This window comes from Trachypithecus francoisi, unplaced genomic scaffold (assembly GCF_009764315.1).
Source record: "Trachypithecus francoisi isolate TF-2019V2 unplaced genomic scaffold, Tfra_2.0 Lachesis_group9, whole genome shotgun sequence".
Classification (NCBI taxonomy): domain Eukaryota; kingdom Metazoa; phylum Chordata; class Mammalia; order Primates; family Cercopithecidae; genus Trachypithecus; species Trachypithecus francoisi.
The window spans coordinates 48,649,547-48,672,993 of record NW_022681474.1 but is presented as its reverse complement, the minus strand read 5'-3'; the positions used below and the strand labels follow the sequence as shown (position 1 = coordinate 48,672,993).

The 23,447-nt window shown below is 36.1% G+C and overlaps 1 protein-coding gene across 10 annotated transcripts in view; it reads right to left on the bottom strand.

Moving 5' to 3' along the window:
* Nucleotides 1–5,022: 5,022 nt before the first annotated feature.
* CCSER2 (coiled-coil serine rich protein 2) overlaps nucleotides 5,023–23,447 on the bottom strand; it is a 190,956-nt gene continuing 172,531 nt past the window's right edge. For 8 of the 10 annotated variants that reach the window (XM_033209858.1, XM_033209859.1, XM_033209860.1 and 5 more), the window contains one exon: nucleotides 5,025–10,088. In XM_033209858.1, coding sequence (XP_033065749.1) covers nucleotides 9,270–10,088 — 819 coding nt within the window. In that variant the 3' untranslated portion in view covers nucleotides 5,025–9,269. Of the gene's footprint in view, nucleotides 10,089–16,521; nucleotides 16,562–23,447 lie in introns of all 10 variants that reach the window. The other 2 variants (XM_033209862.1, XM_033209867.1) reach the window with 2 other exon arrangements.

The window sequence follows — 23,447 nt, the reverse complement described above, 5'->3', positions numbered from 1 at the left end:
TACTAGAAAAGTGGTGATGAAGTGTGGTTACAGAAAATTAAATATCGATAAAAAGAGAAAAATAGTTGTTGTGGGGAAAATTTTACTTCTTTGTACAAAAGAAGTCAATACCTGCTTGGATTTTAACACAGTTGCTTGCTTTAGGATTCCTTTTCCTGTCCTATTTTTTTCATGCAGTCTTGTGTTCTGTTCCTTAAGGAAGGAAGCTCTGACCAGGCCTTGTGCTCCTGAGAGCTGGGCAACTGGACTCTAGTAGGCTTTCCTCACTCACTTCAACCAGAGTAGCATTTGCTTAGCTTTAAGGAAACCATAAGTAAATGTTATAATTAAAGGTTAGGGTCTCCTTCTGTGACTCGAAACCAGTGAGCAGAATTAGATGGCCTGTTCGTTAGCTCATCCCAGCCTGGGAGGCAGGAGGCAGCAGGCAGCAGAGCAGTGGCTGAACAAACCAGAGGAATCCTCAATCCTGTAACTAGTGTGTGGGGCAAAGCCCTGGGATCTGTCTGTTCTGGTTTCCAGCACCATCGAGTCATGCTATAAAAATGTGTCCAATGCAATTTGCATTCTGTCACACTATGCACTAAGGTCCAGTTAATATACTAAAAGTTGACATCCCACCGCAAACAGCCCTCATGCAGCAGGACACTGGAAAGGGCTTGTCAATCTATAAAGATTTTGTTTAGGGCACTCCTATTTGGGATGGTGTAGATGGAACTGATGACTAATAAGAAAATACTACACAAAGCACACAGAGAAGGGTCGACGTAAGTAAGGATGAATCTCTCCAAGCTTCCATGCTAAGGGAACAAACTATTCAAGTTTGGGAGAAATGGATTTTGTCACTGACAGTGGATGGATCCTGATTCATAAGGTAATGTGTTCCCAACCCCAATTACCAGAACAAAAAGGAGTAAAACAATAATGCAGTCATACTAGTTTTGAGGTCAGGGAGATAGGCCATTTGCTATGTCTTTGCATAAGTGACTTAAAATTTTCTGAAACATCATCCCATGATGACCAAGACCACTCATTAATCTGTGGCAAGGGAGATTAATTATTGGATGCCTATCTGCCAGGTGCTTTACAAATGTTGCCTGGGCAACAGAAATGACCCTGTTATTAAACACACACACAGACATAGACAGGCACTTTTTGATTATAAGAGCATAGTCTCACCATTTTTAAAAAACAGAAAATGTGTAAAAAGATAAAAAATAAAATGACCAATAATTCAGCCACCATTAAGAAGTTATTCTTTTATATAGGTATTTATAAGCATATATGTGTTGATATTATACTACATTCATGGGTTTGTAATTTTGCTTTTGTCCTCGGTTGTAATATGAGTATTTTGAATAAATACTGTTATAATGTAAATATTTTGAGTAAACATTCCCCAGGAGCATTAGCTGACTGTGGCATCATCTTGTCATATAAATAATTTATTCATTCTCCTACTGTCAGACATTTTTTTTTCAATGCTCCACTCTTTCAAACAGTTCTTTGCATATAAAGGTATATAAGTAGCATGTCATTCTGTTTTGCATCTCTTTGACTAATAGCAAAAATCATTAATTTGTACTTCTGTGGTTGGTTTGTTCTGTGACTTCAATAATGCTTCTTGTAATATTCACAAACAGTTCTAAGTCCATGGTCTCGACCTTTGCTTCCCCCTTGAACTCTTTAGGAGCTGTTTAAGGCAGGAAAGTCCTGTGTGCTCTGCTTGCCTTCCCTCAGCTGAAATTCTTCTTAGAGTGAGAGTAGTTAGACCAAGGACCAGGGTTCTGAGTGCCCAGGTCTGGCCCAAAACCTTTCCCAAATACCTCCTGTGAGCTCTGTCTAGTCCTGAATCTTTGAACCTGGTGGAGGTGGCCCCTGGCAGCAGGGAGTTTACAGCATCTGTGTTTGCATCTCAGCAAAACTGGAACACAGTTTAAGAAACTATTTGCATTAACAATCCATCACAGGTCCTATTACTTTTGTTTTTCATTGCAATTCACATTTGCATTTGACTTACTATAAATGCAAAACCTCAGCTAAAACTTGTGAAAAAATTTTAAATTCCTGATAATTCAGAAGTATTTTGAACTGATACGTGCTTATAAAGGTCTCAGGTTCGTTGAATGTATCATTACCACTACAGATTATGTGATAGTGGCCTAATTTTTATTTAACTGTAATTAAAAAGAAATCCTAACACACATGCACATTTGTCAAGGATGAATGGTTTTGGAAGCGAGTTCACCTGTGGTCCCAAACGTCTCCTTCCTGCCCAGTGGCTCTCTTACAGTGCTTTATTTGGGATCCCTCTTGTCATGTTGCAATTTGATCTCTTCAGTTGCAGTGTCTCTGTCTCATCCACCTCCTGCCACAAGATCGAAACCAGGGCTGTGCACAAAACAAGCATTTCAACCATGTTTCTTGTGGGGAGTAGTTATCTTTCACTTTAGTAGACTGACATTTGAGATATACTTTTGCTGCAGAAAGCATTTGTTGTGTAATCACTTAAAATATTAGCAAAGAAGGATTATTCATACTCAAAATGGGTGTCTGAATGAATTCATGTGAGGATTAAGGAGTGGGTTGTTTTGAGATCTGGAAAATAGCAATACCATTTTTCAGGTTGAGAAACCAGAGAAGAGACTGTGAGGAACTGTTTCTTCCTCTCTGATTTTGGCACAGGAAAGATGCTAATTTGAGGGCTGTGTGTATGGGTGGGTGGGTGGGAGGATTCATCAGTGAGGAAAAGGCTTCTCTGGATGACCTAAATTCCTCCTTAGAGACTCCATGGCAAGAAATGGTAGGAAACCAGCAACAACATGAATGAAACTGGAGGTCATTATGTGAAATAAGCCACACACAGGAGGACAAACGTTGCACATTCTCACTCATGTGGAATATAAAAAAGAAATGATCTAACAGTGGTAGAGAGTAGAATAGTGGTTACCAAAGGCTGGAAAGGGTGGTGGGGAGGCGGGATAAAGAGGGGATGGTTAATGGGTACAAAAATACAGTTCGAAGGAATAAGACCTGGTGTTCAGTAGCACAGTACGGTGACTATAGTTAACAATAATTTATTGTATATTTCAAAATAACCACAAGAGTAGATTTGAAATATTCCTAGCATAAAGAAATAATAAATGTTTGAGGTAATGGATATCCCAATTACACAGATTATAGTGTATGCTTGTATCAAAATAACAGGTATTTCATAAATATGTATAATTATATATCCATAACAATTAAAAATAAAAATTTAAATAGAAACCGAAAACGTCAAGTAGACCATATTGTATTTGATCTATCCAAGAGAATGGGATGGCAGGAAAAGCCTGGACATGAATTTGAATGTTAGACTTCAGAAAGCAACATCTTACGGGTTGAGGTTCTAAAAGGGACGGTGGTCTTAGGATAGTTGAGAAGTCTTAAAATTAAATGCTAAGAACCTAAGGTAGAAAGCAGAGTATTTAACAGTGGCTAAAGAGGGAGTTCATTCTTGGATAAAATGACAATAAAAGGCCAGGTTTTCTAGGGAAATGAAGGCATGCAACCAAACAAGAATAAATATAATATAGAATCCAAGATGAGAATAGTGCAAGGGAGTTAAAGCCCAGAATGAAATGAAACTGAAGAGGAAAAGTCAAAGGAGATAGGTAGCTTCAAAGGAAGATAATAATCAGGGAATGCAAGGGAAGGGTTCAGCACTGCAATGGATGGGATGATGTTAAAAATCCCCTAGGGTTCCTAAGCTCCATGAGGCAGAACCTGTATCATTGTTATCTTTGTACACCCTGCAACCAGCACAGCGAGTGACACAGATAAGACATCCCACCAAACTTACTTAAACCAAGTTAACAAAGGAAGAAGTCAATTCTTTAACTCATGCTTATCTTTTCTTTAGGGATATTTTCAAAATGGAAAATGTGCAATCAACAGCATAAATGAACAAACTGAAATGACTACACTTGACAAAATTAAAAGGGAAAATTTTTAGTGTAAGAAAGTAGTTGCTAATGATAGATGCAGAAGGCAGATAAGGGGGAGGGTCCCCAGAGAATCTCCAACCAGCCTGTGCACTGGGAGAACTGGGTGGAGCCATGGGAAGTTCGAGCCTTGGGCAGGTGTGAGGAGCCTGAGCTCTTCAGCTCACATGTGTGGTGGCATGGAATCAATCTGTGAGATGGGGGCCTGTTAGCAGGATCCCCCCTTGTGTTGCTGAGAGTTTTTTCCCTTTTTGCCCAATGAATTCCATTCCCCACACACTTCAATGTGTCCGCGTGTCTAAATGTTCCTGGTCCTGACACAAGAATCCTGATTTAGCTCATCTAAGGAGCAAAATTCTGCAACACTAACAACTCAGATGGCTTTAAAGTTCATACAGGTGTCTTAAGAGGTAATAAATGCTATTATCAAACTTACTATTAATGAAATTTCCCTCCTTTCCCAGAATTCATGTAACCATTTTGGATTAATAACATATCACTGCATCAACTTTTTTGTATCTTATTACATACTATGACTACTGCATCTGACTAAACTGTAAAACTGAAAAAATATGTATTCCTTATTCCTTTTGTTCCTAAAAATTATGTAACATTTCACTAAATACCTTTCTTGCCTCAAGCTATTTTGTATACTGCTTAAAAACAGTAAGACAAAATAATTAAAATTACAAGTGTTTTCTTCCTTGTACAGCATTCTAAATCTAAGGTGCTAATGTTTCTTGAAATGTCCATTAACCATTATCCCAGTATTCTAAGATAAAGCAGATATTTTATTACAATGGAAATAAAACTACTAGATCACTTTCAGAATTTGTGAAGACACAACAACAAAATACTGATCAACTCCTACTCAGTCAGGGCTTGGGGTGTGAAAGATGTGTGTGAAGAAGGCAGCATGTAAAATAAAGCGTCAGAGTTGGGAAAAACATAAGCAAATGAACAGTACCTTAGATCTTTGTGCGAAAAAGATATCAAAGAAAAAGTAAACTATGGGAGTCAATATTGAGAAAGACAAGAGAACTTGGATAATTATGAACTTTATTTTTATTTACTATGCCAACATTTTCAAGAGACACTTTACATCTGTTTTTTAGAATTCATTTTACAGGCAAATTCTAATATACAGTTTGTACTCTAAACTGACTTTTAAAATCAATGGGAAAAACAATACTGCAGATATTATTTTTGCTCTTTGTTAGTAATGACTTAGAGACCTTACATTCTCAGGGTATTATTTTGTTAAGTAAATGCTTTACCAAGGAGAAAGTGGGTGAGCTTATTCCCAACAAGATTAAAACATGTATCTTCAGTTAATGACACAGTTGTAGATTGGTGCCCACCATCCGAATCATTTAATCAAAAGTATTCTCTCAAATTGCTGCAGCAAAAAACTTAAAGAGAGATGTGAAAGATCATTAGAAAATGTAATTCAAGCATGAGAATTTAAAAAGTAACAAGGCCATCATCCCCAAGGAAAAACATCAGGTAGTACAGCTATAATTAATTTTCAAATGTGTGCATAAGCATGCAAACATAACCACCCAAATGAATTTAAAAACACAAAAACTACTATGTAAGATGGAAAGTAAATTGAAATGGTGCTGCAGTCTTATTGATCTTAATTGCAAGCCTGTTCCATGATTTCAAAGTACATCCCCAGTGCCCTAGAGACCAGGAAACCAGTATGACAACTCTGCTCAGAAACCAAGAGTGCACCCCTGTGTCTGTAACACCATTTATGCTATAGGAACATTTGGAAGTGACAGCTGTAGGGGCATCACGCGCTCTTTGATGTACTGAGAAAAAAGTAAAATACTTATCGGGACAATGGAACATTCAAAGAAAACTTAGTGCTTTAACGGGAAAAGTGACATGCTGGGAATATATTTCTGTGAACAGCTGTACTGATATCTTCGAACAGCAACAATTACAAATTTATTTCAACAAAGCCACACCCAATAGGAGGCATTTCGATATTTCAGGCACAACTCCAAGCAATTAAGCTCATTTAAAGTGCAAATCTGGTATTTTCTTTCATATTCAGATTTTTACTTGTTAAAGTACTTAGTAAATTCTAATATATATATAAATACAATGAACAGTAGCCTATATGCCTGAAAATATTGCACAAATAAAAATGAGACTCCAAAAGAAAAATGTTAGCTGGTCTCAGTTACTAGAAACAGTCTAAATGACATAACTCTATAATCCTTTAATGCCTTAAAATCATCTGCACCTGTACCAATAAACTCCTTAGGCCAAGCTTTCTTTTAAAAATTTGATATGCATCCCATTAATAGCCAAATATCGAAGTCTGAATACTAATTTCCTCTTTTACAAATGTGAAACTTAACAAACTCCATAAAATTTCTTCCTCAGGACTTAGAATTCATATACTGTAACTATTTTCATTGATATCACTAGAACTAAGATAATAAACGGTTTGTGTTCCTGTGGAGGAGGATTTGGCACAGAGTTGATTTACATTAATAGAAGCAATAAACACAGATCAAGCCAAATATAAGATGATCTTTGATTATTCAGTAGAGTTACATCCTCACTTCCATTTCAGACTTAACATTTACTAAGGAGCAGACAAGCATGATATTCTTGCAGTTTTTAAGGAAAACTGCAGGTAAATACTTTATGTCATGCAAGCATCCTAGATTTGTGTTCTCTTAATATATTATGCTTCATAAATATACGATGAGCCTATCTTCGAAAAGATTAAGACTCAGCAAAGGTACAGAAAAGTTGAGCTAATTGGTTAACATTTCTGCAAATCCAACAGGGAAGAAAAAAATAGAGAAAAATGGAATAAATGCATGGAGGAAAAAATGGAGAAAAATAAATGAGTGGAGTCAACATTTTTATGTAATGGACAATAAAGACATTTCCCTCAGACTAGGGAGTTAAAAATAAATTTAAAAATTTAGAACTTTTCCCTTAAGGATAAGGCCAGCTCGTAAATAATGTTTCATAAGGGTCTAAACCAACTTCTAAATAAACCAAAAACCACTAAGTCACGTTATGTTGTACTTTAGGGAAATACAGTATGATTCACATATTTGCAACATGTGAGAACGGTTTTCTTTCTCCTTCAAAATGATAGACTACGTATGCCCACTTACAACTGCAGCCATCATGGGTCAACTCCATAAACAAGTAAGTGCTTTGCTGATTTGCCTGACTCTAACAGTATCCGGACTACGTGAAGAATGTTCTGAACTTCACTGCTTCTCCATCAGAAGTGCTGGTGCATAAGAATAAGATACTAGATTTGTGTTGCTCATCTCTTACCAAATCCAAGAATGGTTTCTATCCAGTGAATGGCAAATTCATCTGATAGGTAAGGGAATAATGGGTCAAAATGGTAGCAAACACTTCTTTCAAATTTCTACTAAAAGACTTGCTGTTGTTTTTCTTAGAAAGGGGCAATTTCATCAACATATATCTTTTAAAGGAACCTCCAGAAATTTGAGCGACTTTTTGGCCATAATCCTGTTTGATACATTTTTGGTCAGCTGCTCAAAACAAACATTCTCCTTGTAAGGTTATCTATCTGAAAGATATTAATTCATTTAAAGCAGCTGCAGGTCAACAACCTAAAGATGACATGATTTGGGAGAAGAGGAAGGCAGACTTACTGAACTGACAAGTGGCCGAAAGCATAATTAGGTTCGTGCACATGGTAGCGTGGAGGTTCCACACCTACCTTCTACAGCGTATTAAAATAAGAATATGGTCTTTGAAATACCTTCTAGCACCTTTTTAATAAAACAAAATTTCCCATCTTCAATTCTACTTTTTTCCCAAATCTACCTTTAAAAAATTGTCTTTCAAAAATACACCATAGACAAGGTGTAGGAGTTGAGGTCAGGAGTTCGAGACTAGCCTGACCAACAAGGTGAAACGTCATCTCTACTAAAAATACAAGAAAATTAGCCAGGCATGGTGGTGCATGCCTGTAGTCCCAGCTACTTGGGAGGCTGAGGCAAAAGAATCGCTTGAACCCAGGAGGCAGAGGTTGCAGTGAGCCGAGATGCGCCACTGCATTCCAGCCTGGGCGATGGAGCAAGACTCTGTCTCAAGAAACAAAAAAACCCCAAAAACCACAGAAAAGGGAAACCTAGGAGACTGGGGAGGGTGGGGGGAATATTATGAACTCCAGCTTTCTCAAGATAGTCTTATTTAAATTTATTTTTCTCAAAATATTTTAACTTGTTTTGCTATAGAAAATAGTTTAAAATCCCTATATATGGTATATTTATACCCCATCAAAGTTTTGTGCAAATGTTTCAAGTTCATTATTTCAGTCTTCAGATATTAGCAGAAAATCAATAAATATAAATATTACAATTAAAGACATAATGCTGTGGAACTTTAAAATGGCTATTATGGATCCATAAGCCCAAGGGTTCAAAACTGAATTATCAGCAAAACTCTAGCACCAACATATGTTACAAATGAATACATCTTTAGGTACAGGTTTCAAGATGTATCTCAAGCTCTCCAAAATTTACCCAGTAACAAATACAAACATAAATGGTATGTGTGTGTACATGTGTGTGCGCGCGCACCGCATGTGTCTGTAAAACAAGATGTAAAGGAATATATAACTGATTTGTATGTAATAAGAAACATTTTCAGCCTGGGGAATTTGGGAAATGAATCAATAGTAACATTAGCTGGCTGACCCTGGCAAGGAAAAATAAAACTTACATAGACTTTCCATTAAAAGCCTAATTTCCTTTATTCATCACAAAGCTTTTGCATAGACCTTTTAAATATACAAAACACTGGCCAGAACTGCTTACAGACTACCATCTTCCATTATCACCATATCTTTAGTTAAAATAGTAGCCATATTCACAGGGGAGACAAGTGAAAAGGGGTGAGGTTCTGACAACCACAATAAATACAGACCTTAACAGGACTAAACCAGCAAAGCACATTTCTTGCCTGCTCAGTAAAATATTATGAATTTTCTGACATGGAGAGGGATGGATAACATGATTCGGGCCTTTAGCAGGCCTCTGAAATGGGTAAGCAAACTTTCGTGTTTACCTGAGATAATTATGCTCAAATGGCATGTACTTCAACCAGAATATAAAATGAAGGAGCCAAACTAGTAGAAGCTTCCACATTTTAATTTAAGATTTGCAGGCTTTCAATGGAACCTCCACCATGGTAGCAAGCTGCACATAAAGCTATTACAGAACAGATTGTTTTCAAGAAACAAATTGGCAGGTGATGGCTATGTACTTAATGTATCTTTGGTTTAGGAAGACGAGAATAGCGATTAGAGGCCAAACAATCTCCAGAATGCAAATTGCCATTCGGATTCTGCATGATTTCTTTTCGTTGGGTTAGTGGTCTTGGGATGCTTGTCTTGGCCTGGAAGCTTTGAGGCTCTAGTTGGGGGCTGTTTGTCTGTTTTTGTTTGAAAGAGCCTGAGGGGGGGCGGAGCTTAGATGCTTTCAGATTCTGATTATTTGCAAGATTTGTTTGACTAGATGTTGGCTGAAGTTTTGCTGAATTACATGTTGCAATTATTGGTGACTTTTTACAAGTGGAAGTCCTACTTGGAGATGATTCAGAAACTGGAGGCGGTACCAAAGAACTCAACATGGATGGCTTTAAAAGCTGCAAGGACTTGGGCTGAGACACATAACCCACTGGCGGAGACTGATTTCTTCCATCTCTCTTAGCCTGGTCTACTGTACTTGACTGGGGAGGTGTCTGAAGAGAAGTGGGTGTAAACTGCATGTCACTAATTTGATTGTTTGCCAAATGATAAGGCTCTTGAGCATTTACAGTAATGTTTAAGTTTGCTTCAGAAGGTGTACTCTTAGCCACATCCATTGTTAATTGTGGGCCTGATGAAAAAGGCTGCTCTTCCAAACCATAGTTGCTTTCTTGTTGCAAGACTTGGGTAAAGCTTTCTTCCAGATGCGCAACGCCCTGATGCGTGTCTTGGATTGCGCATTCACTGTGGGCCTCGATATGTTGTGGCTTTATTAGTTTTCCCTGGGTGTGGTCTGTGGGTCTGGGAAGGCTGCTGGAAGGCTGTAGTACTTGAGGCTGTTAAAATTAAAAAAAAATTAGCAACAAGTTATTTCAGAAATTCCACCCAGATTTAATATAAATACCAATTAGGCTGTGTTGGTACTTATTATGGCTTTAATATGGAAAATATGTGGAGTTTCTTTTAATTAAAAAATGAACTGCAATATTCAAGCAAATTAGACACACACAAGAGTGATAATGCAAACAAAAAATGATACAGGCAGTAAACACTGAACAAGATCCAAAATTAAATGAGAAAAAGAAAACATTAAAATATTAATTTATTATAGAAAAATTCCTGCCATAATAGATTCGTTAGGTATTTTAAAACCTTAGAGCTTGACAGAATGATTCTACAGCTTTTGGTTTAACCTCCACAAAGCATTCAGGTATTAACTGTGACCTTCAGAATATTACTTACATTAAAGTTAAAAAAAAAGTTGTATACCACGTTAACAAGTGTTGTTCTTCTGTCAAGAATGAAAATTACCAGCAGATAAACAAGATTTAGAGTAAATACTATATTCTCAGTTTATGTGAAATTCTATATATTTAACAGATATAGGTCAAGACATTTAGCTAATGCTAATCTACTTTTAATATTCCTGTTGAAAAGTTTCCAGATAAAATGTTTCAGAGTTTATTTGGTCTGTCTCACTGCTATTATGACTGACATGTGAAAAACAGATCTACTCTAATGAAAAGTAAACATTCATTTACTTAAATTTAGAATAATCAGCCTTTTGAATGATGGCTCAGAGTAAAACAAATGTGAAGTTGTCTTTGACCGGAACTAAAGAACAGAAGCCTACGACAAGGTTCTTACGGTCTATATGCCTCACATGTACTTCCCTGAAGCTCATTGTGTAGTTATGTTTTAAAAAAAATCAGAGGAACTATGCAATTTCCACGATTTGGTGGTATCTAGTAAAAAATACAAATCTTAAAGCTATCTTTCAATGGCCCAAATAGTTAAAATACATGGGGCAGGGCCTACTGGGCCTGTCCTGATGCAGTGGTATTTGCTACAAATGCATAATCTCTCTCTCAATCTCTCTCCTCTCTGTCTGCTCTCTCCTCCCTCTCTCTGTCTCTCTCTCTCTCTCTCTCTCACACACACACACACACACACACACACACACACACACACACACTTTCTTTAAATAATGTGGGCCAAAATGTCAAAGACTCTGGCAAAGGGCTTTACAATGTGAACTTCAAAGGGCCATTTCTCACTAATAACTTTTTTTTTGCTAAGCTAATCCACAAATAAATCTACATATTAGCTCTAATTTCCCCAACAGAAGGGGCGGATCTATACTGCATCATGTGTGTTTTTTCAGTTCTTCCACCTCCCTGACCAGCACTGGACAATGGCTGCCCAAGATCAGCAGCCAGGGATTAGATTATGGCTGGATTGCGAGTGACTGAGGGCAAGGCTCATCAACTCATGGAGGATGGTTGGCTGTGATGGCATACGGCTGACTTGCCATTAAAAAAAAAAATCAAGACAGTGACTACTCAAAATTAATCTGTACAGAAATATGTCACATTAAATCATATTGCAGAATGTCTAAAATAAACAAGTCAGCTCAATTGCTGCCTCAAGCTAAATATCCCAGACTTTAAAGTCACTGGGTATTTTCACAGTACTTCAACACAAAAATGAATAAACTGTCCCGCAAAACGGAAGATACTAAAATCACCACATAATTAAATCAACAGATTCTCCCTAGGGTTCCCTAGATAAAAATAACTGTGCCAAAGTGATCAAAAACCTTGAAAGATTAGTGAAAAAATAGATCAGGACCATACTAAACAAACCAAAATCTACCGAAGGGAATAAAAAGTAATCAGGAAGGAGGCATCATCAACTGGTTGGTTGAATGGGGATTTGTTTTCCCTTTTCACCCTCAAACAAGATATTCTAGTGCAAGTTAAAAATCTTAAAGCAATTTAAGACTTCTGAAAATATCAGTGACAATTTTGGACTTTACTGTAATATGTCTACTGCCAATAAGAAAAAAAGGCATAAACATGTGCTATCAGTGAAAGCATAAAAAGACGATTTTTCAATTAAGACAGGTGATAAACTGATTATTAAGACAACCAACCTCCAGAAATGCCCAGGAAAGGGCCATTGTGAACTATACATTTGTACTGTTTTGTACTCACCACTTGTACTGTTTTGATTACTCACAGTACCCAACTGACCACTGCTTATCAGAGAAATAAATGGAAATACAGCAGAGTCAGAAAGACCAACCTACTTGTATTAAATGCAATAAAGCTTCATATCAAATATTAATGAATTAGAAAACAGCCAGTTTTTAAAGAATAACAAAATGTTGAGTCAACTGAGAGGAATTTAACAGTTTTATAAATAAATTTTAGACATATATACTACTAGTGAATTACATTAACTAAATCAGTGGTTTCCATTGCTAAATAAAATATTATATTTTTATTAAAAATTAATCTTGGTGGCATGATATAATTTCCCAAATCAATGTCTTATTTTATTATTTATTTGTTAACTATATTTGGAAAATCAATTCCACTACTGTAAAAACAAAAAGTCTCTTTCACGAGGAATAAGAAACACCTATAATGTGAGGAACAAGGAAACAACTTGCTCCTGATATGTGGAAGACTACATGGAGATGGTTACCCACTAAAGACTGGATTGCCGCTAATTACACCTGCTAGCAAGTTGAACAACAAGCTACCTCTCAACCTCTAGCAAGCAAGGCAGAGATGTGTTCTGATGGTTTGTTGCTACAATTTCCCTAAATTCTAAACATTCAACTGTGTTAATATAAATGCCAGATATTAATTCATCTTGCCCACATTCACTACTACTTCTATGACCATTAAAAAGATGCCCTCGGCCGGGCGCGGTGGCTCAAGCCTGTAATCCCAGTACTTTGGGAGGCCGAGACGGGCGGATCACGAGGTCAGGAGATCGAGACCATCCTGGCTAACATGGTGAAACCCCGTCTCTACTAAAAAATACAAAAAACTAGCCGGGCGAGGTGGCGGGCGCCTGTAGTCCCAGCTACTCGGGAGGCTGAGGCAGGAGAATGGCGTAAACCCAGGAGGCGGAGCTTGCAGTGAGCTGAGATCCGGCCACTGCACTCCAGCCTGGGCGGCAGAGCGAGACTCCGTCTCAAAAAAAAAAAAAAAAAAAAAAAAAAAAAAAAAAAGATGCCCTCATTTTTAGAATGTAAATATAAAAAGATCGCATATCCTCATGGATAATACAAATAGGAATGAATATCAAAAACTATACACTTTTAAAATGTTTATTATGTATCATGTACTGTACCAGAAGTGAGAAAATCTGGAGCTGAACAAAACTTTGTTCCTGTGCTTGAGGAGCTTAGTGAGGGAGACAATAAGGTAAAGGAATGATGCGATCATGTCTTAAGCATAACAACATATGGGAACAAAAAGAAAACATGCCTGCCTGGAGAGGTCGCAGGAGGCATACCAGAACGGTGAACAATCTGCCCTGAGTTTTAACAGGGTGAATAGGAGTTTATCAAGTAAACAAGAAGGAAAGAGTATTCTGTGTAGTGAGCTAGTACATGTCAAGCACAGAGGCAAAAAAAGAGCATGCCATGTTCTGGTCACTTCGAATTTTAGACTGAATTTGAAAGGCTAGTGCAAAAGCATAGCTAAGGGCCAGCTCCTAAGGGACTCATGTCAGGCTAAGTAGCTATGACTTTGTGTTGCAGATGATGGTAGATGTGGATGAATTTTAAGAAGAGGAATCAGAATATCTAATGTGTGTTTTAGAATGATCACTCCAGCGGAACCAGTGAGGATGAAATTGTTAGAAAAACCGTATCGTAAGCTTTTTGGCATACAATCTGGAGAGGACTGAAAAAAATTTGAAGGTGGGACTGGCAAGATGAGGTATTGGCTTGTATACAAAAAAGGCCTTTGGGGAGGCTGTCCACTAATCCGTGGATTTCATTGCCTCAGAAGCCCACAAAACCTAGAGGGCAAAAGGAATCCCCCCACTACTGGGGGACTTCAGGAAAGAGCTCATATCTTAACTACTCCCTGTAGCCACAAATCAGTAAAACTTTAACCCTGAAACTTGTGGAGGGGTTGGTTACTGAAGCATCAGAACGAGGACCTATCCCCAGACTTACAGAGCTAAGTGCCTCTAACTGAACTCAGCAACTTCAAGTCTTACTTTAATTAGATATGTAAACTTCAGCACACCATTCTGATAATTCTCAGATTAAAGAGTTCCATGTGTCAAGGTTAAGAATGTCAGCAATAGGCACTACAGGGTGGTTGTGCAAAGGCTTGGTAGACATCTTTAATGATAATTGTAAATGTCTATTTTAGGCTGCTTTACAAAGATAAGCAGAGCCTTGGAGCTCCTTACAGGCATGTACTATGCTTTATTCATTTTTTGTTATAGCTGGTATTTCTAGTATTTGGCACAAAGTAGGGATTAAATATATATTTGCTAGATAAATAAATAAGTGAATAAATATTAGTGGTATACTCAAGAATTACTTATTTGGCCAAGAACTACCAAACTGATTTAGGTCAATGATGAAGCACTAATGCTTAAATAAAAACTGGTTTCAAAAAATAAACACTGATGAAAAATAATCTGACAGGAAAAACCCACTGTTTCCTCCAAATAAGTCTGTGATTAGCTTAACGATTCATGTTTAGAAGGATAGCAGGAAATACTGACTGCATGTTATACACAAGTACCTCTCATAATGACCTTTTAAAAGCTTAGCCACCAACTGTTTTTTATCTGAAGACTAGAAATAGGTTGGGAAAACTGTCTTAACAAGCATTCAGCTACTAGAAACTTCTAATAATTAAATACGATTACATATGTAAAACATTTAGCATAGGACTTCCTAGCACATACTATGTGCTCAATAAATTTCATCTATGATTATTAAAGGATATAAGAATGATGACTTCAAGCCATAGCTATTTTGTAACTGGGTCTTCGAAACAAAAGTAAGTTCTTTAGCAATATAATAATAAACTAGAATATGAGGTTTCTAGGCTTCGAAAACATAATTCAATAATGTCAACACTATCTATATGTTTTGAATCCATATCAAGCATATTTGACATGACATAGAAGTCAAGGCTCTTTAACTGCCTTCCCGGAGATAAGAACCAGAGCAAAGACATGCAAGTTTAGAGAGAACTTTCCAATGGCTCTACAAAGGAGGTGGTACAACACAATATTGAATCACTTAGCTTTTAGAATCAGGCTGATCTGAGTTTGAATCCTGGATCTATCACCTAGAGATCTATCACTGAGGCGAGATATGGGTAAAAATAATCCCACTACCCTGAAATGGAATTTCATAATTTACAAAATGATATATCAGTACATATACTTCATGGAATTGTTGCAAATAATAACCAGTAACAGTACAATGCCTGACACATAAACACCTGAGAAATGTTATACTCTGGGCTCTTAGAGAACAGTGTTCCCTTCTTCCCAAGGGTATAGATCCAAACTCTTGAGTTTGCATGCATGATCTCTAGTTATCATGAGACTCCTAGGTGAAACATTGTTCTTTTCTTTCTAGAAATGAGTAAACTGGGGTCAAAAAATGTTAACATGTTCAAATTCAAACATTTTGGCAAATGGCAAAGCCAGAATTTGAACCATCAGAGAATTTCTTAAAATACAGCACTAAAATTTAATATTCTGTGCAATTTGATTAGTTCTGATGATTTCACAGGCTTTCAGAATATGCAATATAACCAGATGATTATTTTAATATATTTTAAAACACTACAGGCAACTGTAATACCAATATTAGGGAACGAACTTTCCTGGATAATGTCCTATTTCCTTCTTAGATGATCTAGCCTACCCAGGATAACTTTCAGACACTATACTCAAGCCACACTATGGAACAATATTTCTGGAAAGAGGTGATTCCACAGTGACCCATTGGGGGAAACATAATGAACATGAAAAAAGGCATAGTAGTACCCACCAACGAGCAAAACAGTTCACCTTTACACTTCAAAGATCTACAGCATTAGCATATGGAAAAGCACTCACGCCAGTTTTTGAAAGCATTCTTGTTCTAGGGTTATTAGCAAAAGATGGCAGCTAAAACGTCAAGTCCTGATGGAGTAAAAATATGTCAAAGTGTACCAAGTAGAAAGCAGGAAATGTTCTAAAGTGTAATAATGCTACTGCATGACAGACAGAATTTAGCTAATTTTTCCTGGGTACATACAAGTTTATTGTTATTATTAAATACATTTTAACCATAAAAAGGAAGGTGGAAATAGAGCCATCTGTAACATGCCTGTACTTTCATGCAGGCTCTGACATGCATATCATGCAAACTGGAAAAAAAAACAACAACAAAAAAGTGATTATGGGGAAAGTGGTAGGAAAAAATCCGAAATTGTACTGTACCACGCTTTGTCAGAGAAGTAATGGACTAACTTCTCAACTCCTTGCCAATGGCATAATGGGAGAGCAGAGACAAGAAAAAGACAGGACAATGGCATCAGAGACCACACACAACACCAAGGATTGCCATGACTGGGTGGCAGCCACAAGTATTTGCTTTGCTATTCTTGTGTTTTCCTAGGCATTATTCATTGTTTCATTTAATATATTTGTACATAACAAAAACATTAAATAGATTTATACTTTCTTACTAATTTGTGAGTTAGTACAAATACTCATAACCTCAGAAAGGCATGTGTAAAACTTCTCACACTTAAGAGAAATCACTTGAAGACTCTTACCAAACAAAATATTGAAAATAATTCTGATAAAATTTAATATTCATACTCCAAATACCTAAAAACTTTTAGTCCCAAGTAATCCCTTATGAAGGAGATAGAAATTAATTTTTAAATAATTTGAGAGGCTTCTGCATATTATAAGATTAAATAAGATTAAGTATGTGTTAGATTTATTTATTTATTTATTTATTTATTTATTTATTTATTTATTTATTTTTGAGATGGAGTCTTGCACTGTTCCCTGGGCTGGAGTGCAGTAGTGCAATCTTGGCTCACTGCAACCTCCGCCTCCCAGGTTCAAGCGATTCTCTTTGCCACAGTCTCCCAAGTAGCTGGGATTACAGGCGCCTGTCACCATGCCCAGCTAATTTTCTTGTATTTTTAGTAGAGATGGGGTTTCACTATGTTGGCCAGACTGGCTCAAACTCCTCACCTTATGATCCACCTGCCTCGGCCTCCCAAAGTGCTGGGATCACGGGCATGAGCCATCACACCCGGCCAGTTTAGTTTTATTACTGCCATTGCATTAAGGACCACTAAAGGTATAATCTGATCTTAATCTGAATATGATGCAAATTATAAGTGAGGCTCTGCACATCAGTATAGAAATACTTAACTGTATCCCTAATACTGTATTACAACTAGATTTAAAGATTTTTGTTTTAGAGATCACATGAAGCCAATCACAGCTTCCAGTGCTTTTTGGGAAACAGGAATGCTCTTATTCCTCTGTATCTCAAAATGGTGCCTCTAGACCTCAGAAAACTGAGATAGCAGATTGATAATATAAATTGTTTATAAATAATTTCTGAAATAAAGAGTTCAATGGCTTTTCTAAGTTGATGACTAGTTAACAGTTTTTTTTTTTTTTTAAAGTATCACAGTGATTAAGAGGGACTTAGGCATTTACTACAGAGGCACAATCACTTTTAGATGATTAATTTCGTGGGTCTACATCTCAAAGACACAGAATCCATTAACATCTACCTCTCAGATGATGTAGAGTAGTTCAGGAAAAAAAACCTAAATGGCATCATAATAGTATAGTTCAATTGATATAACCAACAGACACAGTATATTTATCTAGAGTACAAGAATACTGTAAGCATTATGGCACAGGAAAAAAGACTGGCTAAAAAAAATCTCACAAGCTGCAAAGCAGATTGTAATAAAATGCTTTATACAGAAAACACTAATGCTGCATTTCTCATAATCACAAGAAACTAACCCATGCCTATGTTTGTGGAAGGCCTATTGGACCATGAGTTAGATGCACATTTCTAGTCAATTAACCAATGACTATACTAGATAGTCCTTGAAATTGGCTGCAAAAAGGTAGAAAATACCATATTCGATGTTAACTATATTTAACTTAAAAATGAGCATACACAAAATTGAATTAGTAAAGTTTTTTTACTGAGTTACTCAGTTTGTATTTCATTCAAAAATATTTTATTTTTATGAAAAGTCACTCCCAGAGCTAATTTCTAAGGAAGCTGAAGCTATTCTTATGTATAAAATTGATTACAGTCACATATTGGAGTCAATCAGATTGAGCCTTGTTAATTTATACATTATGAGCATGTTTGACAATTCAACAATTGTCAAATACACATTTGACACATCAAGTGGCCTTCGAAAGTTCATATCCTTTAATTAAATGATATCCTTCCAGGAAATCTATCTAAGAGAAGAAAGACACTGACACTGATTTATACACAAAGATAAAATGCTTATCAATATTCCTCTCAGTAACTAGAAACAACATTAATGCCCAATAGAAAAAAATCTAATTTAGAATATATCCATATAACACATTATCAAGTGGCCATTAAAATGTTAATTTCCAGAAATATCTACCATATAAAAATGTGTGTGTATATATATAAAATGATACTATGTGAAAAAAGCAGAACGACTGAAAATACATAAATTCAACTTTATAACATAATATTTAAAAGACTGAAAGGAAATATACCAAAATGTTTCTTCTAATTCCTCCATAATGAGTCACTACATTACTATTATAAATAGGACAAATGTACATTTTGAAGGAAGAGTCATTGTATTTACAAAAAATATTTAAGGTTCAGACTCTGGAAGTAGAACAGAATTTAATTATAGTTTGTTCACTTACCCTAAGAAAATCACTACATCATTTATTGACTTATGATTTATTTGCATCTTCCTTATTATAAAATTAGAATAATAGCTCTGACTCTGAGTTGTTGTGAGAATCAAATAATTTAAATGAAATGCCCAGAAAAGTACTTAAGACATTAAAAAACATAATAGGTATTCAATTAATATTAGTCTTTTCCCCTTTCTTAAAATGTATGGCTAAATTTTAAAAAAATATACATAAGAGTTTCCTATAGGAATACTTGTGAAAGTGTAATTTTTAAGTAGCTCTTAGAAAGATTATCCAACTGTATGAATTTTAAAAGAACAATTCTCCAGCCAAAAGGACTAACAGAATAAGGATAGTGAATTACTAAAGTGAGACAGTGCAGTCGAGGATAAGCAGGGAAATGGAAAAAGTGGGCATTCAGTAAGATCAACATTTTGACTGAACTGAGGAAAAGCTGACTCTGACAAAGGGCTTATTAGCCACTTAAGCCACTCTATTAATATTCAACAACAAAAATTTTTTCCTGCCATAGACAATTCTTAGGAGGCACCACTTAAAAATGGTATTTCTGCCAAATAAAGAAAGCTTTACTATGATTATACACACAAAATCTATGCACATTAAATTATCTACACTTCTTAGCCTTCATATTTAAAGTTAGTATATTAAAACCTAAATGCTGATATTTATATGGGCAAAATAGACCAATGCTTTTTTAACTGCAGGTTGCTAGCAACATTAAAAAAAAATAGAATAGAGAGAAAAAATATGAGAGGATCAAATGGTTTAAGAGAAAGCACTGTCCCATGAATCTTTTATCCGAATTTTAAATATACATACACAGTGAACTGGGTTGTAAATACATACTTTCTCTCAGTAAATACACACTGGGCTGTCATGTAAAATAAATTTATAATCACTACATGTCAAAAATGTTTGTGAAACACCCTCTGAAATTTGTAAGAGAAAGAAGATGTGACACAATATAAATCTGTCATTCTTAATATAATTATGGTGGACACAACACTACATCAAGAAACTGTCAGGCTATCACGACACATATAGATGCATTTACGTAATTTTTGTTGTTTTAAAATAACTTTTTCCCTTCCCACTAAGTCACTGCACATGGAAGGTAAAAATAAATAAGATTTCTAAATTTAGCAAGCAAGATACTAAAAAGCAAGTTTTAAAAGCTTAGTGAGACACAATAAGAAATAGGTATTATTTCAAAACATACTTTTTGAAAAGTCGAGTATTCCTGTAAGTACGTGCTCTGGCAAGAAATGTTATTTGGAATTACCAGGAAGGCTTTCTACTTGCCAAAAGCAACTATTTTTATTAAATTTTCCTACTTTGAGGTAGGTTATTTATTATTCCCAATTTTACACAGTTGGAAATTAGAGTAGAAAGACTACACCAACGCCTGTTAAGTGAATCTGTACAAAAGCTCAAATCCCTACTAACAGCAGGAAAGACCTAAACGTAGATATTTTCTGCTAACCTAGATAAAATTTAATTTGAAATAAAAAAGTATCATGAAGTAGAGACTAGTAATATACTTAAGAAATGTAAGTCAAAATTTCCTAAGAAAAATAATAAAGACCAGAACTTTCCATTTATCTCTATTTTCCTATATTATTTTTTCTTTTCTTTTTTTCTTTCTTTTTTGAGACGGAGTCTCGCTCTGTGGCCCAGGCTGGAGTGCAGTGGTGCGATCTCGGCTTGCCTCGCTAATTTTTTGTATTTTCAGTAGAGACAGGGTTTCACCGTGTTAGCCAGGATGGTCTCGATCTCGTGGCCTTGTGATCTGCCCGCCTCGGCCCCACAAAGTGCTGGGATTACAGGTGTGAGCCACTGCGCCTGGTCTATTTTCCTATATTCTTAAACACAGTATAAACACTGCTGGCCACTATAGCTTTCTAGAGTGATAAGGGCTAAATACTCCCTGTAAACATTATCTCCCTCTGAATATTTAGCATGGACTATCTTCATACTAGAAGGTCTACTATACTCCTGTAACTTAAAAAACAAACAGATTGCTCTTAGTGAAGACTCACAGCCGAGCTTTACCTGGCCTCCCTATTTAGAAGATAAAGGGAGTTCGGGCCGGGCACGGTGTTCACGCCTGTAATCCCAGCACTTTGGGAGGCTGAGCCGGGTAGATCACAAGGTCAGGAGTTCGAGACCACCCTGGCTAACACGATGAAACCCTGACTCTACTAAAAATACAAAAAATAAGCTGGGTGTGGTGGCAGGTGCCTGTAGTCCCAGCTACTCGGGAGGCTGAGGCAGGAGAACGGCGTGAACCCAGGAGGTGGAGCTTGCAGTGAGCCAAGATCTCACCACTGCACTCCAGCCTGGGTGACAGAGCAAGACTCTGTCTCAAAAAAAAAAAAAAAAAAAAGTCACCAAAGAACTTTTTAATGAAACATTGTAATGGAGAAATCTCTAAACTATCTTCCATTACTTAAGTACAATTAACCTCTCCAAACACGAGTACTAGGACCCACATATTGACTAAATGTGGAGACAAGTATTATCTGATTATAAGTTTAGTGTAGGAAAAGATCTGTTTCAAAACCCTCTGGAAAACCACTAGATTTATTCTAGTAATTTCATACCTTTCTTTTCTATATTTTATAACTTAAAAAAACCCCTTTATTAGTAAACTGCTTTAGCTGTTCTCAGGGTGAATTCAAAATAGAGTAGTAGTTTAGAGCATATTTCCTCTCTAAAGGAACCTTTCAAGCTCATTAACAGTATTAAAAGGCTGTGAACAGGCCCTCTGGTCATTATTTCACATAAACAGGGTCCTACAAATCTCAAAGATCAAATCCTAGGGCCAGTGCTTTTAGATGCATAGGTCGTAAGAACCTACTCAGGAAAAGACTCCTATACACACACACACACACACACACACACACATACATATATTTTTTTTTTTCCCCTAGATGACTAATACATCCAAACTCTGGGGAATCAAAACTTTCTTTTTGTTAATCTGAAGATGCAGAGAAAGAAGGTTTGATCTAGAGAAGTTAAAAAAAAAAAAGCAGATCTTACTAGTATTGTAGGAATTGTAGGATAGTGCTGCTTCACAGCTGGAAACAAAAAGGAAAGGTCTGAACCCAAAAAGGAAGGAGAAGAAGCACTTGAAAATGGAGAGCCACTGACTCAAGGAAAAGATAAGAAAATTCTAATGCTATATAAATAAACCAATGAAATGGGTGTTTCTGATAAACATGTTTTTAAAAGTAAAGCAGAAACTCTATTGGTAATACAGAATAATTAATCCCAAACTTCAATTCCGTATTACAGCTAGCGAGGGGAAGGAGAAAGGGGGAGGAATATGGTGACAAAAAAGAATACAGGCTAAAAGGGTGCTTGAGTAAGCACACAGGTGGGTATGTTAATCTGAGGGGAAATCTCAAACCCTGCTGTTTACTGGCCACAAGCCTAAGAACATATTATAATTTGTTATATCTGCCCTTTGAAATTTCAGATGACTCGACTAGCATTTTAGTATGATTCTTTTTGTGCTAGGATTATTTAAACAGAGGAGAAAAGAAAGCAACTTACTTGAAGACGAGAGAAGTAAAAAGGAGGAGTTACCGAGGTGGTGGAAGATAGAAAAGGAGGAGGACAAAAAAACTCCTTTTCTCATTGTTTCCAGTAAACAAACGAACTTGCTACTAAAGAACATCATATAAAAGTCTACAGGAACTATTTTTCTTTAAAACAAAAAGTACAGAAGGGAAGGAGAGGTGTAGCAGCCAAAAAATAAACTTCATGCCTTCTCTGGAATTCATGTTGATACCTCATACTTTTGGCTAATTCAAGAAATAAAATTTTCTTTAAATAAATCACATTCCTAATTACTTAAAATTTCCTCATTTACATCTTTGATACTTCACATGGAAATGGATAATGAAAAAACTGAATGAATCACAAATCAGGAAAAATCCTTAGAGAAGGCATAAAAATATCTCTGATTGACTGTATTTATATTTCGTTTTCATTAATAATAGCTTTTTATGGGTGACTTTTCAAAAAAGATAAAATATAACCAACTTACCAGGCATAATTAAGTACATAAACAAAATAACCCACACTGTTTTGGAAAAGAGATTTAATGTAAACAAAAATTTTAAGGTCAAACAGTAACTAAATCATTAGAAATGTTAGTAAACCATGCATATTCAAAAGCCATTTCTTCTGTGCTGGAAAGCTGATAGATTACAAAAACATCTTAGTTGTTTTAAACCACTTTTAGAAAAAACAATTAGAAATATATTTATTTTAGATGACAGTGAAATGCAATCCAAGCCCTTAATTAGGAAATATTATTTAAAGAAATGTGCAATGGTCTAGTAAGCCTGCTCCCTACACATTATGCATCTGTCCATCATACCATTGTAGATCGCATGTACACTTTTAAAAACAATTAGATAACA